Consider the following 19,995-nt stretch of genomic DNA (forward strand, 5'->3'; position numbering starts at 1 on the left):
GCCATCATTTCACAGAACAAGAATAGACTGACACGTTTCAGAAGAAAGTTCTTTGTTTCTGGCCATTTTGAGCCTGTAATTGAACCCATTAATGCTGATGCTCCAGATACTTAACTAGTCTAAAGAAGGACAGTTTTATTGCTTCTTTAATCAGAACAACAGTTTTCAGCTGTGCTAACATAATTGCAAGGGTTTTCTAATGATCAAATAGCCTTTTAAAATGATAAACTTGGATTAGCTAACACAACGTGGCATTGGAACACAGGAGTGATGGTTGCTGATAATGGACCTCTGTACGCCTATGTAGATATTGTAACGGTTCTCGTCTGTCGAAGGAGAAGCGGACCAAAATGCAGCGTGGTGGTTATTCATGTTCTTTAATGAAAAGGAACTCCACATGAAATAACTAACAATACAAAAACAACAAACAGAACGTGAAAACCTATACAGCCTATCTGGTGACAACAAACACAGAGACAGGAACAATCACCCACGAAATACTCAAAGAATATGGCTGCCTAAATATGGTTCCCAATCAAAGACAACGATAAACACCTGCCTCTGATTGAGAACCACTCCAGACAGCCATAGACTATGCTAGATACCCCCACTAAACCACACACCCAATACCTAACAAAACCCCAAGACAAAACACACCACAATAAACCCATGTCACACCCTGGCCTGACCAAATAAATAAAGACGAACACAATATATTTCGACCAGGGCGTGACAGATATTCCATAAAAATAATCTGCCGTTTCCAGCTACAATAGTCATTTACAACATTAACAATGTCTACACTGTATTTCAGATCAATTTGATGTTATTTTAATGGACAAAAAAAAAGGCTTTTCTTTCAAAACAAATATATATAATTTGGGGAAAGTTATTTAACCAAACCTGGGTCCTAACCTACAAACCTGGGTCCTAACCTACAAACCTGGGTCCTAACCTACAAACCTGGGTCCTAACCTACAAACCTGGGTCCTAACCTACAGGTTTTGGTGCAGTCTTTGTTCCTGCCAAGCACTTGCACACCTGACTCTTCTCTGAGGAGTTGAATTCAAAGCCTGGGACAGCCTGTATCTTTCATGATTGGCCGCTTGGGTTCATGTTGAGGCTTTCACAGTGTTCTCTTGAAAAAGCCTGAAAATAGTAGGAATTGGAAATGTCTGTTCTTGTCCTCATAGCCTGTGTATGTGTGGGAGGGGTCCGTATCATCAGGCTGTCTACGCTCTGCTATAGTGACAGTGACATACCAACCTCTTAACATTCTGTCTGATATTCTAACACCCCTGTGGGACAGCAGTGGGTCTTCATTAATGTGGCATGTTTCTCTCCTCTTAACACTTCACTGGCGGAATCTGCTTTACGTATATTTAACATCCACACACACACAGCACGTTTAACACACTCACACAGCACGTTTAACACACTCACACAGCACGTTTAACATCCACTCACACAGCACGTTTAACATCCACTCACAGCACGTTTAACACACTCACACAGCACGTTTAACACACTCACACAGCACGTTTAACACACACACAGCACGTTTAACACACTCACACAGCACGTTTAACACACACACACAGCATGTTTAACACACACACACAGCATGTTTAACACACACACACAGAACGTTTAACACACACACACAGCACGTTTAACACACACACACAGCACGTTTAACACACACAGCACGTTTAACACACACACACAGCACGTTTAACACACACACACAGCACGTTTAACACACTCACACAGCACGTTTAACACACACACACACACAGCACGTTTAACACACACACACACACAGCACGTTTAACACTCACACAGCACGTTTAACACACTCACACAGCACGTTTAACACACACAGCACGTTTAACACACTCACACAACACGTTTAACACACACACACAGCACGTTTAACACACTCACACAGCACGTTTAACACACTCACACAGCACGTTTAACACACTCACACAGCACGTTTAACACACACACACAGCACGTTTAACCCACACACACAGCACGTTTAACACACACACACAGTACGTTTAACACACACACACAGCACGTTTAACACACTCACACAGCACGTTTAACACACGCACACAGCACGTTTAACACACGCACACAGCACGTTTAACACACACACACACAGCACGTTTAACACACGCACACACAGCACGTTTAACACACGCACACACAGCACGTTTAACACACGCACACACAGCACGTTTAATACACGCACACACAGCACGTTTAATACACACACACACACACAGCACGTTTAACACACACACACAGCACGTTTAACACACACACACACACAACACGTTTAACACACACACAGCACGTTTAACACACACACACAGCACGTTTAACACACACACACACACACACACAGCACGTTTAATACACACACACACACACACACAGCACGTTTAATACACACACACACAGCACGTTTAACACACACACACACACAGCACGTTTAACACACACACACACACAGCACGTTTAACACACACACACAGCACGTTTAACACACACACAGCACGTTTAACACACACACACACACAACACGTTTAACACACACACAGCACGTTTAACACACACACACACAGCACGTTTAACACACACACACACAGCACGTTTAACACACACACAGCACGTTTAACACACACACACACACAACACGTTTAACACACACACAGCACGTTTAACACACACACACACAGCACGTTTAACACACACACACAGCACTTTTAACACACACACACAGCACGTTTAACACACACACACACACACAGCACGTTTAACACACACACACACACAGCACGTTTAACACACACACACACACAGCACGTTTAATACACACACACACAGCACGTTTAACACACACACACAGCACGTTTAACACACACACACACACACAGCACGTTTAATACACACACACACACAGCACGTTCAACACACACACACAGCACGTTTAACACACACACACACAGCACGTTTAACACACACACACAGCACGTTTAACACACACACAGCACGTTTAACACACACACACACACAACACGTTTAACACACACACAGCACGTTTAACACACACACACACAGCACGTTTAACACACACACAGCACGTTTAACACACACACACACACAACACGTTTAACACACACACAGCACGTTTAACACACACACACACAGCACGTTTAACACACACACACAGCACGTTTAACACACACACACAGCACGTTTACACACACACACACACACACAGCACGTTTAAAACACACACACACACAGCACGTTTAACACACACACACACACAGCACGTTTTACACACACACACAGCACGTTTAACACACACACACAGCACGTTTAACACACACACACACACACAGCACGTTTAATACACACACACACACAGCACGTTCAACACACACACACAGCACGTTTAACACACACACACACACAGCACGTTTAACACACACACACAGCACGTTTAACACACACACAGCACGTTTAACACACACACACACACAACACGTTTAACACACACACAGCACGTTTAACACACACACACACAGCACGTTTAACACACACACAGCACGTTTAACACACACACACACACAACACGTTTAACACACACACAGCACGTTTAACACACACACACACAGCACGTTTAACACACACACACAGCACGTTTAACACACACACACAGCACGTTTAACACACACACACACACACAGCACGTTTAACACACACACACACACAGCACGTTTAACACACACACACACACAGCACGTTTAACACACTCACACAGCACGTTTAACACACACACACACAGCACGTTTAAACACACACACACACACAGCACGTTTAATACACACACACACACAGCACGTTCAACACACACACACAGCACGTTTAACACACACACACACACAGCACGTTTAACACACACACACACAGCACGTTTAACACACACACACACAGCACGTTTAACACACACACACACAGCACGTTTAATACACACACACACAGCACGTTTAACACACACACACAGCCATTACCCCTTTCACCCCATGACTTCAGATCGGGTGAGAGGATCCCAGGCATGCCAAATGAGGTTACCCAAACATATTTGTGCGCACACACACACACACACACACACACGCAGGAATGTGAAAACATTGTGAACATATCCTTTAGGGTGATTTTAGAAGTGAAGTGTTGACAGTACAGTGTACGTCCTTGTCTTTTGGGATATGTGAGGTCATGTTTTAGCAATGTACCATCTCCACAAAGGAAACCTGGTAACATACCTAAACCTCTCCATGTGGGCTGTGCACTGACTATCTCTGTTGGACTAGTCATTCATAGGGTAGAGGTTAAAGGTCAAAGCTAAACGTACTATGTGCTGGGGTTGCCTTGCAGTCCAACCAAGAGGAATGGAATCCACAGCAGATATTCAGCAGCTACAGGGGGAAAGCAGTGTTTTTGATGACAGATGTTGCTGTCATTACATATGAGACATTAAAAATGGAGTAGAACAGACGGCAGCACTTTCATAAATCTCTCCCCCTCAGTCGTCCAGAATCTGTCCTCTCTCTATCCTCTCTGTCTATCTCTATCCTCTCTGTCTATCTCTCCCCCTCAGTCGTCCAGAATCTGTCCTCTCTCTATCCTCTCTGTCTATCTCTATCCTCTCTGTCTATCTCTATCCTCTCTGTCTATCTCTCCCCCTCAGTCGTCCAGAATCTGTCCTCTCTCTATCCTCTCTGTCTATCTCTATCCTCTCTGTCTATCTCTCCCCCTCAGTCGTCCAGAATCTGTCCTCTCTCTATCCTCTCTGTCTATCTCTATCCTCTCTGTCTATCTCTCCCCCTCAGTCGTCCAGAATCTGTCCTCTCTCTATCCTCTCTGTCTATCTCTATCCTCTCTGTCTATCTCTCCCCCTCAGTCGTCCAGAATCTGTCCTCTCTCTATCCGCTCTGTCTATCTCTATCCTCTCTGTCTATCTCTCCCCCTCAGTCGTCCAGAATCTGTCCTCTCTCTATCCTCTCTGTCTATCTCTATCCTCTCTGTCTATCTCTCCCCCTCAGTCGTCCAGAATCTGTCCTCTCTCTATCCGCTCTGTCTATCTCTATCCTCTCTGTCTATCTCTCCCCCTCAGTCGTCCAGAATCTGTCCTCTCTCTATCCTCTCTGTCCTCTCTCTATCCTCTCTGTCTATCTCTCCCCCTCAGTCGTCCAGAATCTGTCCTCTCTCTATCCTCTCTGTCTATCTCTCCCCCTCAGTCGTCCAGAATCTGTCCTCTCTCTATCCTCTCTGTCTATCTCTCCCCCTCAGTCGTCCAGAATCTGTCCTCTCTCTATCCTCTCTGTCTATCTCTATCCTCTCTGTCTATCTCTATCCTCTCTGTCTATCTCTATCCTCTCTGTCTATCTCTATCCTCTCTGTCTATCTCTCCCCCTCAGTCGTCCAGAATCTGTCCAGGCTATACGTTACTGTTGGGGCAGAACATCTAGCTTGTGCATTTAAATAGTCTATTAGAATGTATTAGTGGTAGTGGCACATCTCAGGGCATCATAGATCTGTGTCCCTCTCTCCTCTGTCCTCTCTCTATCCTCTCTGTCTATCTCTCCCCCTCAGTCGTCCAGAATCTGTCCTCTCTCTATCCTCTCTGTCTATCTCTCCCCCTCAGTCGTCCAGAATCTGTCCTCTCTCTATCCTCTCTGTCTATCTCTATCCTCTCTGTCTATCTCTATCCTCTCTGTCTATCTCTCCCCCTCAGTTGTCCAGAATCTGTCCAGGCTATACGTTACTGTTGGGGCAGAACATCTAGCTTGTGCATTTAAATAGTCTATTAGAATGTATTAGTGGTAGTGGCACATCTCAGGGCATCATAGATCTGTGTCCCTCTCTCCTCTCTCTATCCTCTCTGTCTATCTCTCCCCCTCAGTCGTCCAGAATCTGTCCTCTCTCTATCCTCTCTGTCTATCTCTCCCCCTCAGTCGTCCAGAATCTGTCCTCTCTCTATCCTCTCTGTCTATCTCTCCCCCTCAGTCGTCCAGAATCTGTCCTCTCTCTATCCTCTCTGTCTATCTCTCCCCCTCAGTCGTCCAGAATCTGTCCTCTCTCTATCCTCTCTGTCTATCTCTATCCTCTCTGTCTATCTCTCCCCCTCAGTCGTCCAGAATCTGTCCAGGCTATACGTTACTGTTGGGGCAGAACATCTAGCTTGTGCATTTAAATAGTCTATTAGAATGTATTAGTAGTAGTGGCACATCTCAGGGCATCATAGATCTGTGTCCCTCTCTCTATCCTCTCTCTCTCTCTCTCTCCCTATTTCTTTGTCCTCTCTTTCTCTCTCCTCCCTTTTTCTCTCTCCTGTCTTTTTCTTAATCTCTCTCAGCTGGGGGAAATGGGTGTCTGGTCTATACATGACCATCTGATGAGCTTTTAATGGACAATCATTACACTAATGGACTAGTTCTCTATCCTTCTAACACACATACTCTCCCTTTGTCCTTCTGTCTCTTTCTGTCTCTCTCTCCTCCGGGCTAGTCTTGGTGCAGAGACAGAGGTGAGGAGAGATATTAAGAAATAGAAGTGAATTACAGCCGATCTGTTTCTCGGCACATCTCATTTCCTCTGTCGTTGTGTGTTTTGTCATTTCCCTTTATTGTTGTGTTTGTTTACTTTGTCAGTCATTTACCGATTTGTTTCCATTCTATAAACAAACAATCATCCCTCCGCTCGTCTGACTAATCGTTCCTCTCCTCCTTTATTTCTGCTCGCGTTCCTCCCTCCCTCATTATTTACGGCAATAAGCTGTCAAGGTTCCGTGTGCTGAGGAGTGTGTTTATGGTCATCTCTCTCAGCAGCAGGATATGAGATATGCAAGGGGATATATTGTAGAGCTTATCAATCCACTTCTGTTTAATGTGGAGAGACCCCCCACTCATACACACACACACACAGAGAGAGAGAGAGAACTCATAGCTCTGAAATCATCCCCCTACAGGGTGTCATGCAGTGTGTTAGTGCACCAGACAGTATTTGTCTCCCTGTGTGTCTGTCTGGCTCAGTATGTGTCTGTCTGTAGAGAGGAGAGAGGAAATGAAGTGGAACGACTGCTGCTGTGTTTCTCACTTGTGAGAGTGTGTGAAGTCATCACAGTGGGACACAGTCGCTCCTCAATGCTCTGTGTGTGAGGTCATCACAGTGGGACACAGTCGCTCCTCAATGCTCTGTGTGTGAAGTCATCACAGTGGGACACAGTCGCTCCTCAATGCTCTGTGTGTGAGGTCATCATAGTGGGACACAGTCGCTCCTCAATGCTCTGTGTGTGAGGTCATCACAGTGGGACACAGTCGCGCCTCAATGCTCTGTGTGTGAGGTCATCACAGTAGGACACAGTCGCTCCTCAATGCTCTGTGTGTGAGGTCATCATAGTGGGACACAGTCGTGCCTCAATGCTCTGTGTGTGAGGTCATCACAGTGGGACACAGTCGCTCCTCAATGCTCTGTGTGTGAGGCCATCACAGTGGGACACAGTCGCGCCTCAATGCTCTGTGTGTGAGGTCATCACAGTAGGACACAGTCGCTCCTCAATGCTCTGTGTGTGAGGCCATCACAGTGGGACACAGCTGCTCCTCAATGCTTTGTGTGTGAGGTCATCACAGTGGGACAACCAGGCCGCTCCACAATGCTCTGTGTTTGAAGTTATCACAGTGGGACACAGCCGCTCTTCAATGCTCTGTGTGTGAGGTCATCACAGTGGGACACAGCCAGGCCACTCCTCAATGCTCTGTGTGTGTGCATGCATCCATAGATGTGTGTGTGTGTGGGTGAGCACGTGCGAGTAGCATTCCGTGCGCGTGTGTGTGCACGTAACTTGGATATCTCCCTGTCTTTAATATTCCATCTTGGAGGAACATGTAACTTAGATATCTCCCTGTCTTTAATATTCCATCTTGGAGGAACATGTAACTTAGATATCTCCCTGTCTTTAATATTCCATCTTGGAGGAACATGTAACTTGGATATCTCCCTGTCTTTAATATTCCATCTTGGAGGAACATGTAACTTAGATATCTCCCTGTCTTTAATATTCCATCTTGGAGGAACATGTAACTTAGATATCTCCCTGTCTTTAATATTCCATCTTGGAAGAACATGTAACTTAGATATCTCCCTGTCTTTAATATTCCATCTTGGAGGAACATGTAACTTAGATATCTCCCTGTCTTTAATATTCCATCTTGGAGGAACATGTACCTTGGATATCTCCCTGTCTTTAATATTCCATCTTGGAGGAACATGTAACTTAGATATCTCCCTGTCTTTAATATTCCATCTTGGAGGAACATGTAACTTAGATATCTCCCTGTCTTTAATATTCCATCTTGGAGGAACATGTAACTTAGATATCGCCCTGTCTTTAATATTCCATCTTGGAGGAACATGTAACTTAGATATCTCCCTGTCTTTAATATTCCATCTTGGAGGAACATGTAACTTGGATATCTCCCTGTCTTTAATATTCCATCTTGGAGGAACATGTAACTTGGATATCTCCCTGTCTTTAATATTCCATCTTGGAGGAACATGTAACTTAGATATCTCCCTGTCTTTAATATTCCATCTTGGAAGAACATGTAACTTAGATATCTCCCTGTCTTTAATATTCCATCTTGGAGGAACATGTAACTTAGATATCTCCCTGTCTTTAATATTCCATCTTGGAGGAACATGTAATTTACATGCCCCCAATACATCATACCACATAACTCAGTTTATTACCCAGGCCTACAAGCAAAGAGGCACTGAGTTTGAAGGTAGGCCTTGAAATGCATCCACAGGTACACCTCCAATTGACTGAAATTATGTCAATTAGCCTATCAGAAGCTTCTAAAGCAATGACATCATTTTCTGGAATTTTCCAAGCTGTTTAAAGGCACAGTCAACTTAGTGTATGTAAACTTCTGACCCACTGGAATTGTGATACAGTGAAATATAAGTGAAATAATCTGTCTGTAAACAATTGTTGTAAAAATGACTTGTGTCATGCACAAAGTAGATGTCCTAACCGACTTGCCAAAACTATAGTTAACAAGAAATGTGTGGAGTGGTTGAAAAATTATTACATTTTTAATGACTCCAACCTAAGTGTATGTAAACTTTTGACTTCAACTGTACGCACTAGGGTCCCAATAAGGAGGCCCAGCTAGGTCTGTGTCTCTGTGCAGTGGTTCGACTGGTGTTGTATCACTTCATGGTCTGTGTCTCTGTGCAGTGGTTAGACTGGTGTTATATCACTTCATGGTCTGTCTCTGTGCAGTGGTTAGACTGGTGTTATATCACTTCATGGTCTGTGTCTCTGTGCAGTGGTTAGCCTGGTGTTATATCACTTCATGGTCTGTGTCTCTGTGCAGTGGATAGACTGGTGTTGTATCACTTCATGGTCTGTGTCTCTGTGCAGTGGTTAGACTGGTGTTGTATCACTTCATGGTCTGTGTCTCTGTGCAGTGGTTAGACTGGTGTTATATCACTTCATGGTCTGTGTCTCTGCAGTGGATAGACTGGTGTTGTATCACTTCATGGTCTGTGTCTCTGTGCAGTGGTTAGACTGGTGTTGTACCACTTCATGGTCTGTGTCTGTGCAGTGGTTAGACTGGTGTTATATCACTTCATGGTCTGTGTCTCTGTGCAGTGGTTAGACTGGTGTTATATCACTTCATGGTCTGTGTCTCTGCAGTGGTTAGACTGGTGTTATATCACTTCATGGTCTGTGTCTCTGTGCAGTGGTTAGACTGGTGTTATATCACTTCATGGTCTGTGTCTCTGTGCAGTGGATAGACTGGTGTTATATCACTTCATGGTCTGTGTCTCTGTGCAGTGGTTAGACTGGTGTTATATCACTTCATGGTCTGTGTCTCTGTGCAGTGGTTAGACTGGTGTTGTACCACTTCATGGTCTGTGTCTCTGTGCAGTGGTTAGACTGGTGTTATATCACTTCATGGTCTGTGTCTCTGTGCAGTGGATAGACTGGTGTTGTATCACTTCATGGTCTGTGTCTGTGCAGTGGTTAGACTGGTGTTATATCACTTCATGGTCTGTGTCTCTGTGCAGTGGATAGACTGGTGTTATATCACTTCATGGTCTGTGTCTCTGTGCAGTGGTTAGACTGGTGTTGTATCACTTCATGGTCTGTGTCTCTGTGCAGTGGATAGACTGGTGTTATATCACTTCATGGTCTGTGTCTCTGTGCAGTGGATAGACTGGTGTTATATCACTTCATGGTCTGTGTCTCTGTGCAGTGGTTAGGCTGGTGTTATATCACTTCATGGTCTGTGTCTCTGTGCAGTGGTTAGACTGGTGTTATATCACTTCATGGTCTGTGTCTCTGTGCAGTGGTTAGACTGGTGTTGTACCACTTCATGGTCTGTGTCTCTGTGCAGTGGTTAGACTGGTGTTATATCACTTCATGGTCTGTGTCTCTGTGCAGTGGATAGACTGGTGTTGTACCACTTCATGGTCTGTGTCTCTGTGCAGTGGATAGACTGGTGTTATATCACTTCATGGTCTGTGTCTCTGTGCAGTGGATAGACTGGTGTTGTACCACTTCATGGTCTGTGTCTCTGTGCAGTGGTTAGACTGGTGTTGTACCACTTCATGGTCTGTGTCTCTGTGCAGTGGATAGACTAGTGTTGTACCACTTCATGGTCTGTGTCTCTGTGCAGTGGATAGACTGGTGTTGTACCACTTCATGGTCTGTGTCTCTGCAGTGGTTAGACTGGTGTTGTACCACTTCATGGTCTGTGTCTCTGTGCAGTGGATAGACTGGTGTTGTACCACTTCATGGTCTGTGTCTCTGCAGTGGTTAGACTGGTGTTGTACCACTTCATGGTCTGTGTCTCTGTGCAGTGGATAGACTGGTGTTGTACCACTTCATGGTCTGTGTCTCTGCAGTGGTTAGACTGGTGTTGTACCACTTCATGGTCTGTGTCTCTGTGCAGTGGTTAGACTGGTGTTATATCACTTCATGGTCTGTGTCTCTGTGCAGTGGTTAGACTGGTGTTGTATCACTTCATGGTCTGTGTCTCTGTGCAGTGGTTAGACTGGTGTTATATCACTTCATGGTCTGTGTCTCTGTGCAGTGGTTAGACTGGTGTTGTACCACTTCATGGTCTGTGTCTCTGTGCAGTGGTTAGACTGGTGTTATATCACTTCATGGTCTGTGTCTCTGTGCAGTGGATAGACTGGTGTTGTATCACTTCATGGTCTGTGTCTGTGCAGTGGTTAGACTGGTGTTATATCACTTCATGGTCTGTGTCTCTGTGCAGTGGATAGACTGGTGTTATATCACTTCATGGTCTGTGTCTCTGTGCAGTGGTTAGACTGGTGTTGTATCACTTCATGGTCTGTGTCTCTGTGCAGTGGATAGACTGGTGTTATATCACTTCATGGTCTGTGTCTCTGTGCAGTGGATAGACTGGTGTTATATCACTTCATGGTCTGTGTCTCTGTGCAGTGGTTAGGCTGGTGTTATATCACTTCATGGTCTGTGTCTCTGTGCAGTGGTTAGACTGGTGTTATATCACTTCATGGTCTGTGTCTCTGTGCAGTGGTTAGACTGGTGTTGTACCACTTCATGGTCTGTGTCTCTGTGCAGTGGTTAGACTGGTGTTATATCACTTCATGGTCTGTGTCTCTGTGCAGTGGATAGACTGGTGTTGTACCACTTCATGGTCTGTGTCTCTGTGCAGTGGATAGACTGGTGTTATATCACTTCATGGTCTGTGTCTCTGTGCAGTGGATAGACTGGTGTTGTACCACTTCATGGTCTGTGTCTCTGTGCAGTGGTTAGACTGGTGTTGTACCACTTCATGGTCTGTGTCTCTGTGCAGTGGATAGACTAGTGTTGTACCACTTCATGGTCTGTGTCTCTGTGCAGTGGATAGACTGGTGTTGTACCACTTCATGGTCTGTGTCTCTGCAGTGGTTAGACTGGTGTTGTACCACTTCATGGTCTGTGTCTCTGTGCAGTGGATAGACTGGTGTTGTACCACTTCATGGTCTGTGTCTCTGCAGTGGTTAGACTGGTGTTGTACCACTTCATGGTCTGTGTCTCTGTGCAGTGGATAGACTGGTGTTGTACCACTTCATGGTCTGTGTCTCTGCAGTGGTTAGACTGGTGTTGTACCACTTCATGGTCTGTGTCTCTGTGCAGTGGTTAGACTGGTGTTATATCACTTCATGGTCTGTGTCTCTGTGCAGTGGTTAGACTGGTGTTGTATCACTTCATGGTCTGTGTCTCTGTGCAGTGGATAGACTGGTGTTGTATCACTTCATGGACTGTGTCTCTGTGCAGTGGTTAGACTGGTGTTGTATCACTTCATGGACTGCGTCTCTGTGCAGTGGATAGACTGGTGTTGTACCACTTCATGGTCTGTGTCTCTGCAGTGGTTAGACTGGTGTTGTACCACTTCATGGTCTGTGTCTCTGTGCAGTGGATAGACTGGTGTTGTACCACTTCATGGTCTGTGTCTCTGCAGTGGTTAGACTGGTGTTGTACCACTTCATGGTCTGTGTCTCTGTGCAGTGGTTAGACTGGTGTTGTATCACTTCATGGTCTGTGTCTCTGTGCAGTGGTTAGACTGGTGTTATACCACTTCATGGTCTGTGTCTCTGTGCAGTGGATAGACTGGTGTTATATCACTTCATGGTCTGTGTCTCTGTGCAGTGGTTAGACTGGTGTTGTACCACTTCATGGTCTGTGTCTCTGTGCAGTGGTTAGACTGGTGTTGTACCACTTCATGGTCTGTGTCTCTGTGCAGTGGTTAGACTGGTGTTGTACCACTTCATGGTCTGTGTCTCTGTGCAGTGGTTAGACTGGTGTTGTATCACTTCATGGTCTGTGTCTCTGTGCAGTGGTTAGACTGGTGTTGTACCACTTCATGGTCTGTGTCTCTGTGCAGTGGTTAGACTGGTGTTGTACCACTTCATGGTCTGTGTCTCTGTGCAGTGGTTAGACTGGTGTTGTATCACTTCATGGTCTGTGTCTCTGTGCAGTGGATAGACTGGTGTTGTACCACTTCATGGTCTGTGTCTCTGCAGTGGTTAGACTGGTGTTGTACCACTTCATGGTCTGTGTCTCTGTGCAGTGGATAGACTGGTGTTGTACCACTTCATGGTCTGTGTCTCTGCAGTGGTTAGACTGGTGTTGTACCACTTCATGGTCTGTGTCTCTGTGCAGTGGATAGACTGGTGTTGTACCACTTCATGGTCTGTGTCTCTGCAGTGGTTAGACTGGTGTTGTACCACTTCATGGTCTGTGTCTCTGTGCAGTGGTTAGACTGGTGTTATATCACTTCATGGTCTGTGTCTCTGTGCAGTGGTTAGACTGGTGTTGTATCACTTCATGGTCTGTGTCTCTGTGCAGTGGATAGACTGGTGTTGTATCACTTCATGGACTGTGTCTCTGTGCAGTGGTTAGACTGGTGTTGTATCACTTCATGGACTGCGTCTCTGTGCAGTGGATAGACTGGTGTTGTACCACTTCATGGTCTGTGTCTCTGCAGTGGTTAGACTGGTGTTGTACCACTTCATGGTCTGTGTCTCTGTGCAGTGGATAGACTGGTGTTGTACCACTTCATGGTCTGTGTCTCTGCAGTGGTTAGACTGGTGTTGTACCACTTCATGGTCTGTGTCTCTGTGCAGTGGTTAGACTGGTGTTGTATCACTTCATGGTCTGTGTCTCTGTGCAGTGGTTAGACTGGTGTTATACCACTTCATGGTCTGTGTCTCTGTGCAGTGGATAGACTGGTGTTATATCACTTCATGGTCTGTGTCTCTGTGCAGTGGTTAGACTGGTGTTGTACCACTTCATGGTCTGTGTCTCTGTGCAGTGGTTAGACTGGTGTTGTACCACTTCATGGTCTGTGTCTCTGTGCAGTGGTTAGACTGGTGTTGTACCACTTCATGGTCTGTGTCTCTGTGCAGTGGTTAGACTGGTGTTGTATCACTTCATGGTCTGTGTCTCTGTGCAGTGGTTAGACTGGTGTTGTACCACTTCATGGTCTGTGTCTCTGTGCAGTGGTTAGACTGGTGTTGTACCACTTCATGGTCTGTGTCTCTGTGCAGTGGTTAGACTGGTGTTGTATCACTTCATGGTCTGTGTCTCTGTGCAGTGGTTAGACTGGTGTTGTACCACTTCATGGTCTGTGTCTCTGTGCAGTGGTTAGACTGGTGTTGTATCACTTCATGGTCTGTGTCTCTGTGCAGTGGATAGACTGGTGTTATATCACTTCATGGTCTGTGTCTCTGTGCAGTGGTTAGACTGGTGTTGTACCACTTCATGGTCTGTGTCTCTGTGCAGTGGTTAGACTGGTGTTGTATCACTTCATGGTCTGTGTCTCTGTGCAGTGGATAGACTGGTGTTGTATCACTTCATGGACTGCGTCTCTGTGCAGTGGTTAGACTGGTGTTGTACCACTTCATGGTCTGTGTCTCTGTGCAGTGGTTAGACTGGTGTTATATCACTTCATGGTCTGTGTCTCTGTGCAGTGGATAGACTGGTGTTATATCACTTCATGGACTGCGTCTCTGTGCAGTGGTTAGACTGGTGTTGTACCACTTCATGGTCTGTGTCTCTGTGCAGTGGTTAGACTGGTGTTATATCACTTCATGGTCTGTGTCTCTGTGCAGTGGTTAGACTGGTGTTGTACCACTTCATGGTCTGTGTCTCTGTGCAGTGGTTAGACTGGTGTTATATCACTTCATGGTCTGTGTCTCTGTGCAGTGGTTAGACTGGTGTTATATCACTTCATGGTCTGTGTCTCTGTGCAGTGGTTAGACTGGTGTTATATCACTTCATGGTCTGTGTCTCTGTGCAGTGGTTAGACTGGTGTTATATCACTTCATGGTCTGTGTCTCTGTGCAGTGGTTAGACTGGTGTTATACCACTTCATGGTCTGTGTCTCTGTGCAGTGGTTAGACTGGTGTTATATCACTTCATGGTCTGTGTCTCTGTGCAGTGGTTAGACTGGTGTTATATCACTTCATGGACTGTGTCTCTGTGCAGTGGATAGACTGGTGTTGTATCACTTCATGGTCTGTGTCTCTGTGCAGTGGTTAGCCTGGTGTTATATCACTTCATGGTCTGCGTCTCTGTGCAGTGGTTAGACTGGTGTTGTACCACTTCATGGTCTGTGTCTCTGTGCAGTGGTTAGACTGGTGTTGTATCACTTCATGGTCTGTGTCTCTGTGCAGTGGATAGACTGGTGTTATATCACTTCATGGTCTGCGTCTCTGTGCAGTGGTTAGACTGGTGTTATATCACTTCATGGTCTGTGTCTCTGTGCAGTGGATAGACTGGTGTTATATCACTTCATGGTCTGCGTCTCTGTGCAGTGGATAGACTGGTGTTGTATCACTTCATGGTCTGTGTCTCTGTGCAGTGGTTAGACTGGTGTTGTATCACTTCATGGTCTGTGTCTCTGTGCAGTGGATAGACTGGTGTTGTATCACTTCATGGTCTGTGTCTCTGTGCAGTGGATAGACTGGTGTTATATCACTTCATGGTCTGCGTCTCTGTGCAGTGGATAGACTGGTGTTGTATCACTTCATGGTCTGTGTCTCTGTGCAGTGGATAGACTGGTGTTATATCACTTCATGGTCTGCGTCTCTGTGCAGTGGTTAGACTGGTGTTGTACCACTTCATGGTCTGTGTCTCTGTGCAGTGGTTAGACTTCATGGTGTTTCCACAGTCACAGTAGTGTTGGTTAGGAACACCGAGGTGAAATATCAGACACCTTGGATACACTCAGCAGATCAATACATTTATGAGTAGTCTTCCTCGTTACATTAGTGGTACAGGAACACAAACACACCCCAAACACTGATTTGTATTTGATAAATGACATGTCTCTCTCGGAAGCCAACAGTGTGTGGCTCTCCCCTCTGATCCTCTCAGATAAGGATTTATTAACTCGTCAGGTCAAGACTTCAAAGCTGTTTATGACGTCAGAAAGATAAAACATTGGTTTTACAGCCTTACTAGCTACTGCATCACTTTCCCCTGTGTGGTATGTAGGTGTTTTATTAATGGGATAGGGAGGTGTGTGTGTGCGTGTGTTTGTGTGGGTGCGTGTGCGTGTGCGTGTGTGCGTGTGTGCGTGTGTGTGTGTGTGTGTTTGTGTGGGTGCGTGTGCGTGTGTGCTTGTGTGTTTGTGTGGGTGCGTGTGCGCGTACGCGTGTGCGTGTGTGTGTGTGTGTAAAGTACATGTCTATATACATGAATGCAGACCTGCATGTTGGTGCTGGCATCCAGCTCTCCAGAAACATTCCTAACAGCATCTCCAACCTCTCCCCTGAGGGAGATATGTATTATTCCCTACATAGTGGACTACTTTTGATCAGGGCTGTCTATATATAGCACTATATAGGGGACAGGGGGCCATTTGACATGTAGACATGTATTAGTGTTGGGCCTGTAGGGAACAGAGAATATTGATGACTGTATTCTATCTGAACACCAAAGGTGATGAAGGGTCACCTCACACTTACGCAATGTGTTGCTGACTGCTCACTGTGTCTCTCCCCCTCCTCCCTCCTCCCTCTCCCTCCTCCTCCCTCCTACCTCTACCTTCTCCCCCTCCCTCTTCCCTCTCCCCCCTCCTCCTGCCTCTCTTCTTTCTCCTCCCCCTCTCTCCTCCCCCCTCCTCCCCTTCTCTCCTCCCCCCTCCTCCCTCTCCTCCTACCTCTCTTCTTTCTCCTCCTCCCCCTTCCACCTCCTCCCCCTTCCACCTCCTCCTCCCTCTTCTTTCTCCTCCTCCCCTTCTCCCTCCCTCCCTCCCCCTACCTCTCTTCTTTCTCCTCCTCCCTCTCCCTCCTCCTCCGTCTCCCCCCTCCTCCCTCTCTCTCCTCCCTCTCTCTCTCTCTAGATGTGTCAGGAGAGGGCAGTCAGAGTGGGGGTCAGTTCCAGGGTCGGCCCAGTGAGGTCTGGTCCCAATGGCAGAACCAGCACCATGGCCAACAGGGAGGAGAGCCACACTCTCACCCCAACCCCTCCCAGACAGAGGTGTTCCAGGTAACACACACCCTAACCCCTCCCAGACAGAGGTGTTCCAGGTAACACACACCCTAACCCCTCCCAGGCAGCGGTGTTCCAGGTAACAGAGACACACCCTAACCCCTCCCAGACAGAGGTGTTCCAGGTAACAGAGACACACCCTAACCCCTCCCAGACAGAGGTGTTCCAGGTAACAGAGACACACCCTAACCCCTCCCAGACAGAGGTGTTCCAGGTAACACACACCCTAACCCCTCCCAGGCAGCGGTGTTCCAGGTAACAGAGACACACCCTAACCCCTCCCAGACAGAGGTGTTCCAGGTAACACACACCCTAACCCCTCCCAGGCAGCGGTGTTCCAGGTAACAGAGACACACCCTAACCCCTCCCAGGCAGCGGTGTTCCAGGTAACAGAGACACACCCTAACCCCTCCCAGACAGAGGTGTTCCAGGTAACACACACCCTAACCCCTCCCAGGCAGCGGTGTTCCAGGTAACAGAGACACACCCTAACCCCTCCCAGACAGCAGTGTTCCAGGTAACACAGAGAGACACTAACTCTTCCAGGTATCATGCACACCAATCCCAAGCTCCAATATCCTACAGTAATCCATGTGTATGAGAGGCAGGAAGAGAGGTCACCTTGGACACACTGGGCTTCAATGGCTTATTTCCTCTCCTTCCCTGGCCTGAGCCCAGTGTACACAGTGCTGTCTGATATGGCTCCACATGAAAGTCTGTGTCCCTGATCCTGACCTTTCCTCTCTCCCTCCCCGTCTGTCTCTCTGTAGGACATGTTGCCGATGGCAGGAGACCCAACACAAGGAACAGCCAACTACAACATTGAAGACTTTGCTGATCTGGGCATGTTCCCTCCCTTCTCCGAGTAGAACCCTTTAACGTTCTATCAATGGAACACTGCTCTGTTCTTCCACTAGAATCCTCTGATAGAGGAAAAGGAATAGAACACAATGTGCTGGTTTCTTCATGGCTCCCCAACCTCACACTTTATCACACAGTGAATGTCCAGATGCACCCTCTCATAAACACACACACACTCTGACACATACCTGTTTCCTTTACGAGAAGAGAGTTGGTTCTATAGAAGACTGGTACATTGCTAGTGGTGTACTGACCTTTTCCTTTGTAAAATGTCTTCTTCATTCACTTAAATGATGCCTGTTCTTTTAACAAAGGCTTGTGAATTTAAAGGTGCAATCTGTAACATTTCCCCTAGTGGCATCTTGAAGTACTACAAAATATGCCAAGAAGCAGTAAAAAATACAACGCCTAGAAAATTCACCAGTGCGGACCCCCCCCCCCCCCTTCCGTTTGCAAACAATTGCAGAGGCAGGCAGCACTTTTGGGGGGAAAACAAAAATGACAGATTGCACCTTTTAAGCTGCCAATATCCACTTTGCACTCCACTCTGCCAAACTGCTCCAGGCCAAGAGACACTCACCACGCTGATCAATGTTGGTACCATCGATACATATTATCACACAGTATGTCACTGCTGCTCCTCCCTCAGTATTACATTAAGCTTTATGCTGTAAATTATACCTATATGTAGTGATGTTCATAACACCTAGATAAAACCTACGGAAGTCTAGAAGGATTCTGTGTAGAAAAAATAAAAATAAAGATTCCACTCACCGGCAACAGTCGCTAAGCTACAATGCTAAGTGCACTTCATCGAAGCTAACCGCTAAAAGTCACCAGCTTGATAAAAAGGGAAAAAGCGCCATACCGCCAAAGCAACGCAGTACAGTATATATACTAGTTTAGTGTATCCTTGTGGCTCTCGCTGCTCTACTTTATAACTTTATTATATTATTCTCTTTTCTGATTATTAACAGAGACTGAATTCTACTTTATAGCGAGGGAACTTTTACATGACAGATTGTGTACCGTGTCTCTGGTTAACGACTGATGGGACAGAATGATAGATTGTGTACCGTGTCTCTGGTTAATAACTGATGGGACAGATTCTACAACTGGAATCCTTTTGCTAAAAAAAAAATCTAAAAATGTATGTTTTTGTAAATAATGTGATTTTTATGTTGACTCGTTACTTTTACACAGTATGCGTTGTTTTTTGTGTAGGTTTATGTAGGTGTCATCAATGTGTGCAATGTGAGTACATATTTAACTATCGCTATTTAGTTTAGTCTTAATTGTACATTGAGTTTAAGGAACCTGTATAAAAGTGTGTAAATGTTACCCATTATTTTTGTTTAACACATTTTTGTGCTTGTGAAAATAAATGTTTATTGGTTGCGTGGCTTCTAATCAAAGAAGTGTTTCCGGGCAGATTTTTGTGTTGTGGAATATAGTGTAGAAATAATAAACACAAAACCATACAGTGCAAGAAGAACATTGGAGAACAGAGGAAACAAGGTTTTATTTCTAATTGTTCCAGACAAGTAATAGTGTGCCATTGTTTGAGACACATCCTTGTCCGGTGTTTTTGTAATGGAGACGATCTCCAATCTAGTCTGAAGATTAGATTTACCAAGGGATATGTTAGGTCTGTCTCTACTGGAGGATTCTATTTCTTGTCAAAACATATAGTCATGAGAAGATGTGTGTGTTTATCACTCATTCATTGGAGTCCTCCCGAGCCCTGTCCTAGTGCCAGTAGCAACAGAGTGCCCTTCCTTTCTGGGAGGAATCAGGGTGGACGTGAGGGAGGTGCTGAGTTGGGCTCTCTCCCATAATTCACAGTCTGAAGGTGTGTGTGCTTGAGTACTTGCTGGTGTGTGGTGATTTCGCAGGCATGTCCCACTCTTTCCACACTATCACTTCAGACAAGACAAGATGGGTGTGTGTCTGTTTTTCTTTAGGTGGATCTGGTGGACGAACCGGGACATGAGTCTGCAGAAAGAACA

The 19,995-nt window shown here is 45.9% G+C and overlaps 1 protein-coding gene across 1 annotated transcript in view; it reads left to right on the forward strand.

Moving 5' to 3' along the window:
• Positions 1-19,384, forward strand: part of LOC135530742 (aryl hydrocarbon receptor nuclear translocator 2-like) — a 129,783-nt gene extending 110,399 nt beyond the window's left edge. Inside the window, exons 17-18 of the mRNA XM_064958942.1 lie at positions 16,977-17,122; positions 17,896-19,384. Coding sequence (XP_064815014.1) covers positions 16,977-17,122; positions 17,896-17,994 — 245 coding nt within the window. The 3' untranslated portion in view covers positions 17,995-19,384. The remainder of the gene's footprint in view (positions 1-16,976; positions 17,123-17,895) is intronic.
• The last annotated feature ends 611 nt before the right edge of the window (positions 19,385-19,995 follow it).

The sequence above is a fragment of the Oncorhynchus masou genome, unplaced genomic scaffold (genome assembly GCF_036934945.1).
Source record: "Oncorhynchus masou masou isolate Uvic2021 unplaced genomic scaffold, UVic_Omas_1.1 unplaced_scaffold_1409, whole genome shotgun sequence".
NCBI lineage: Eukaryota > Metazoa > Chordata > Actinopteri > Salmoniformes > Salmonidae > Oncorhynchus > Oncorhynchus masou.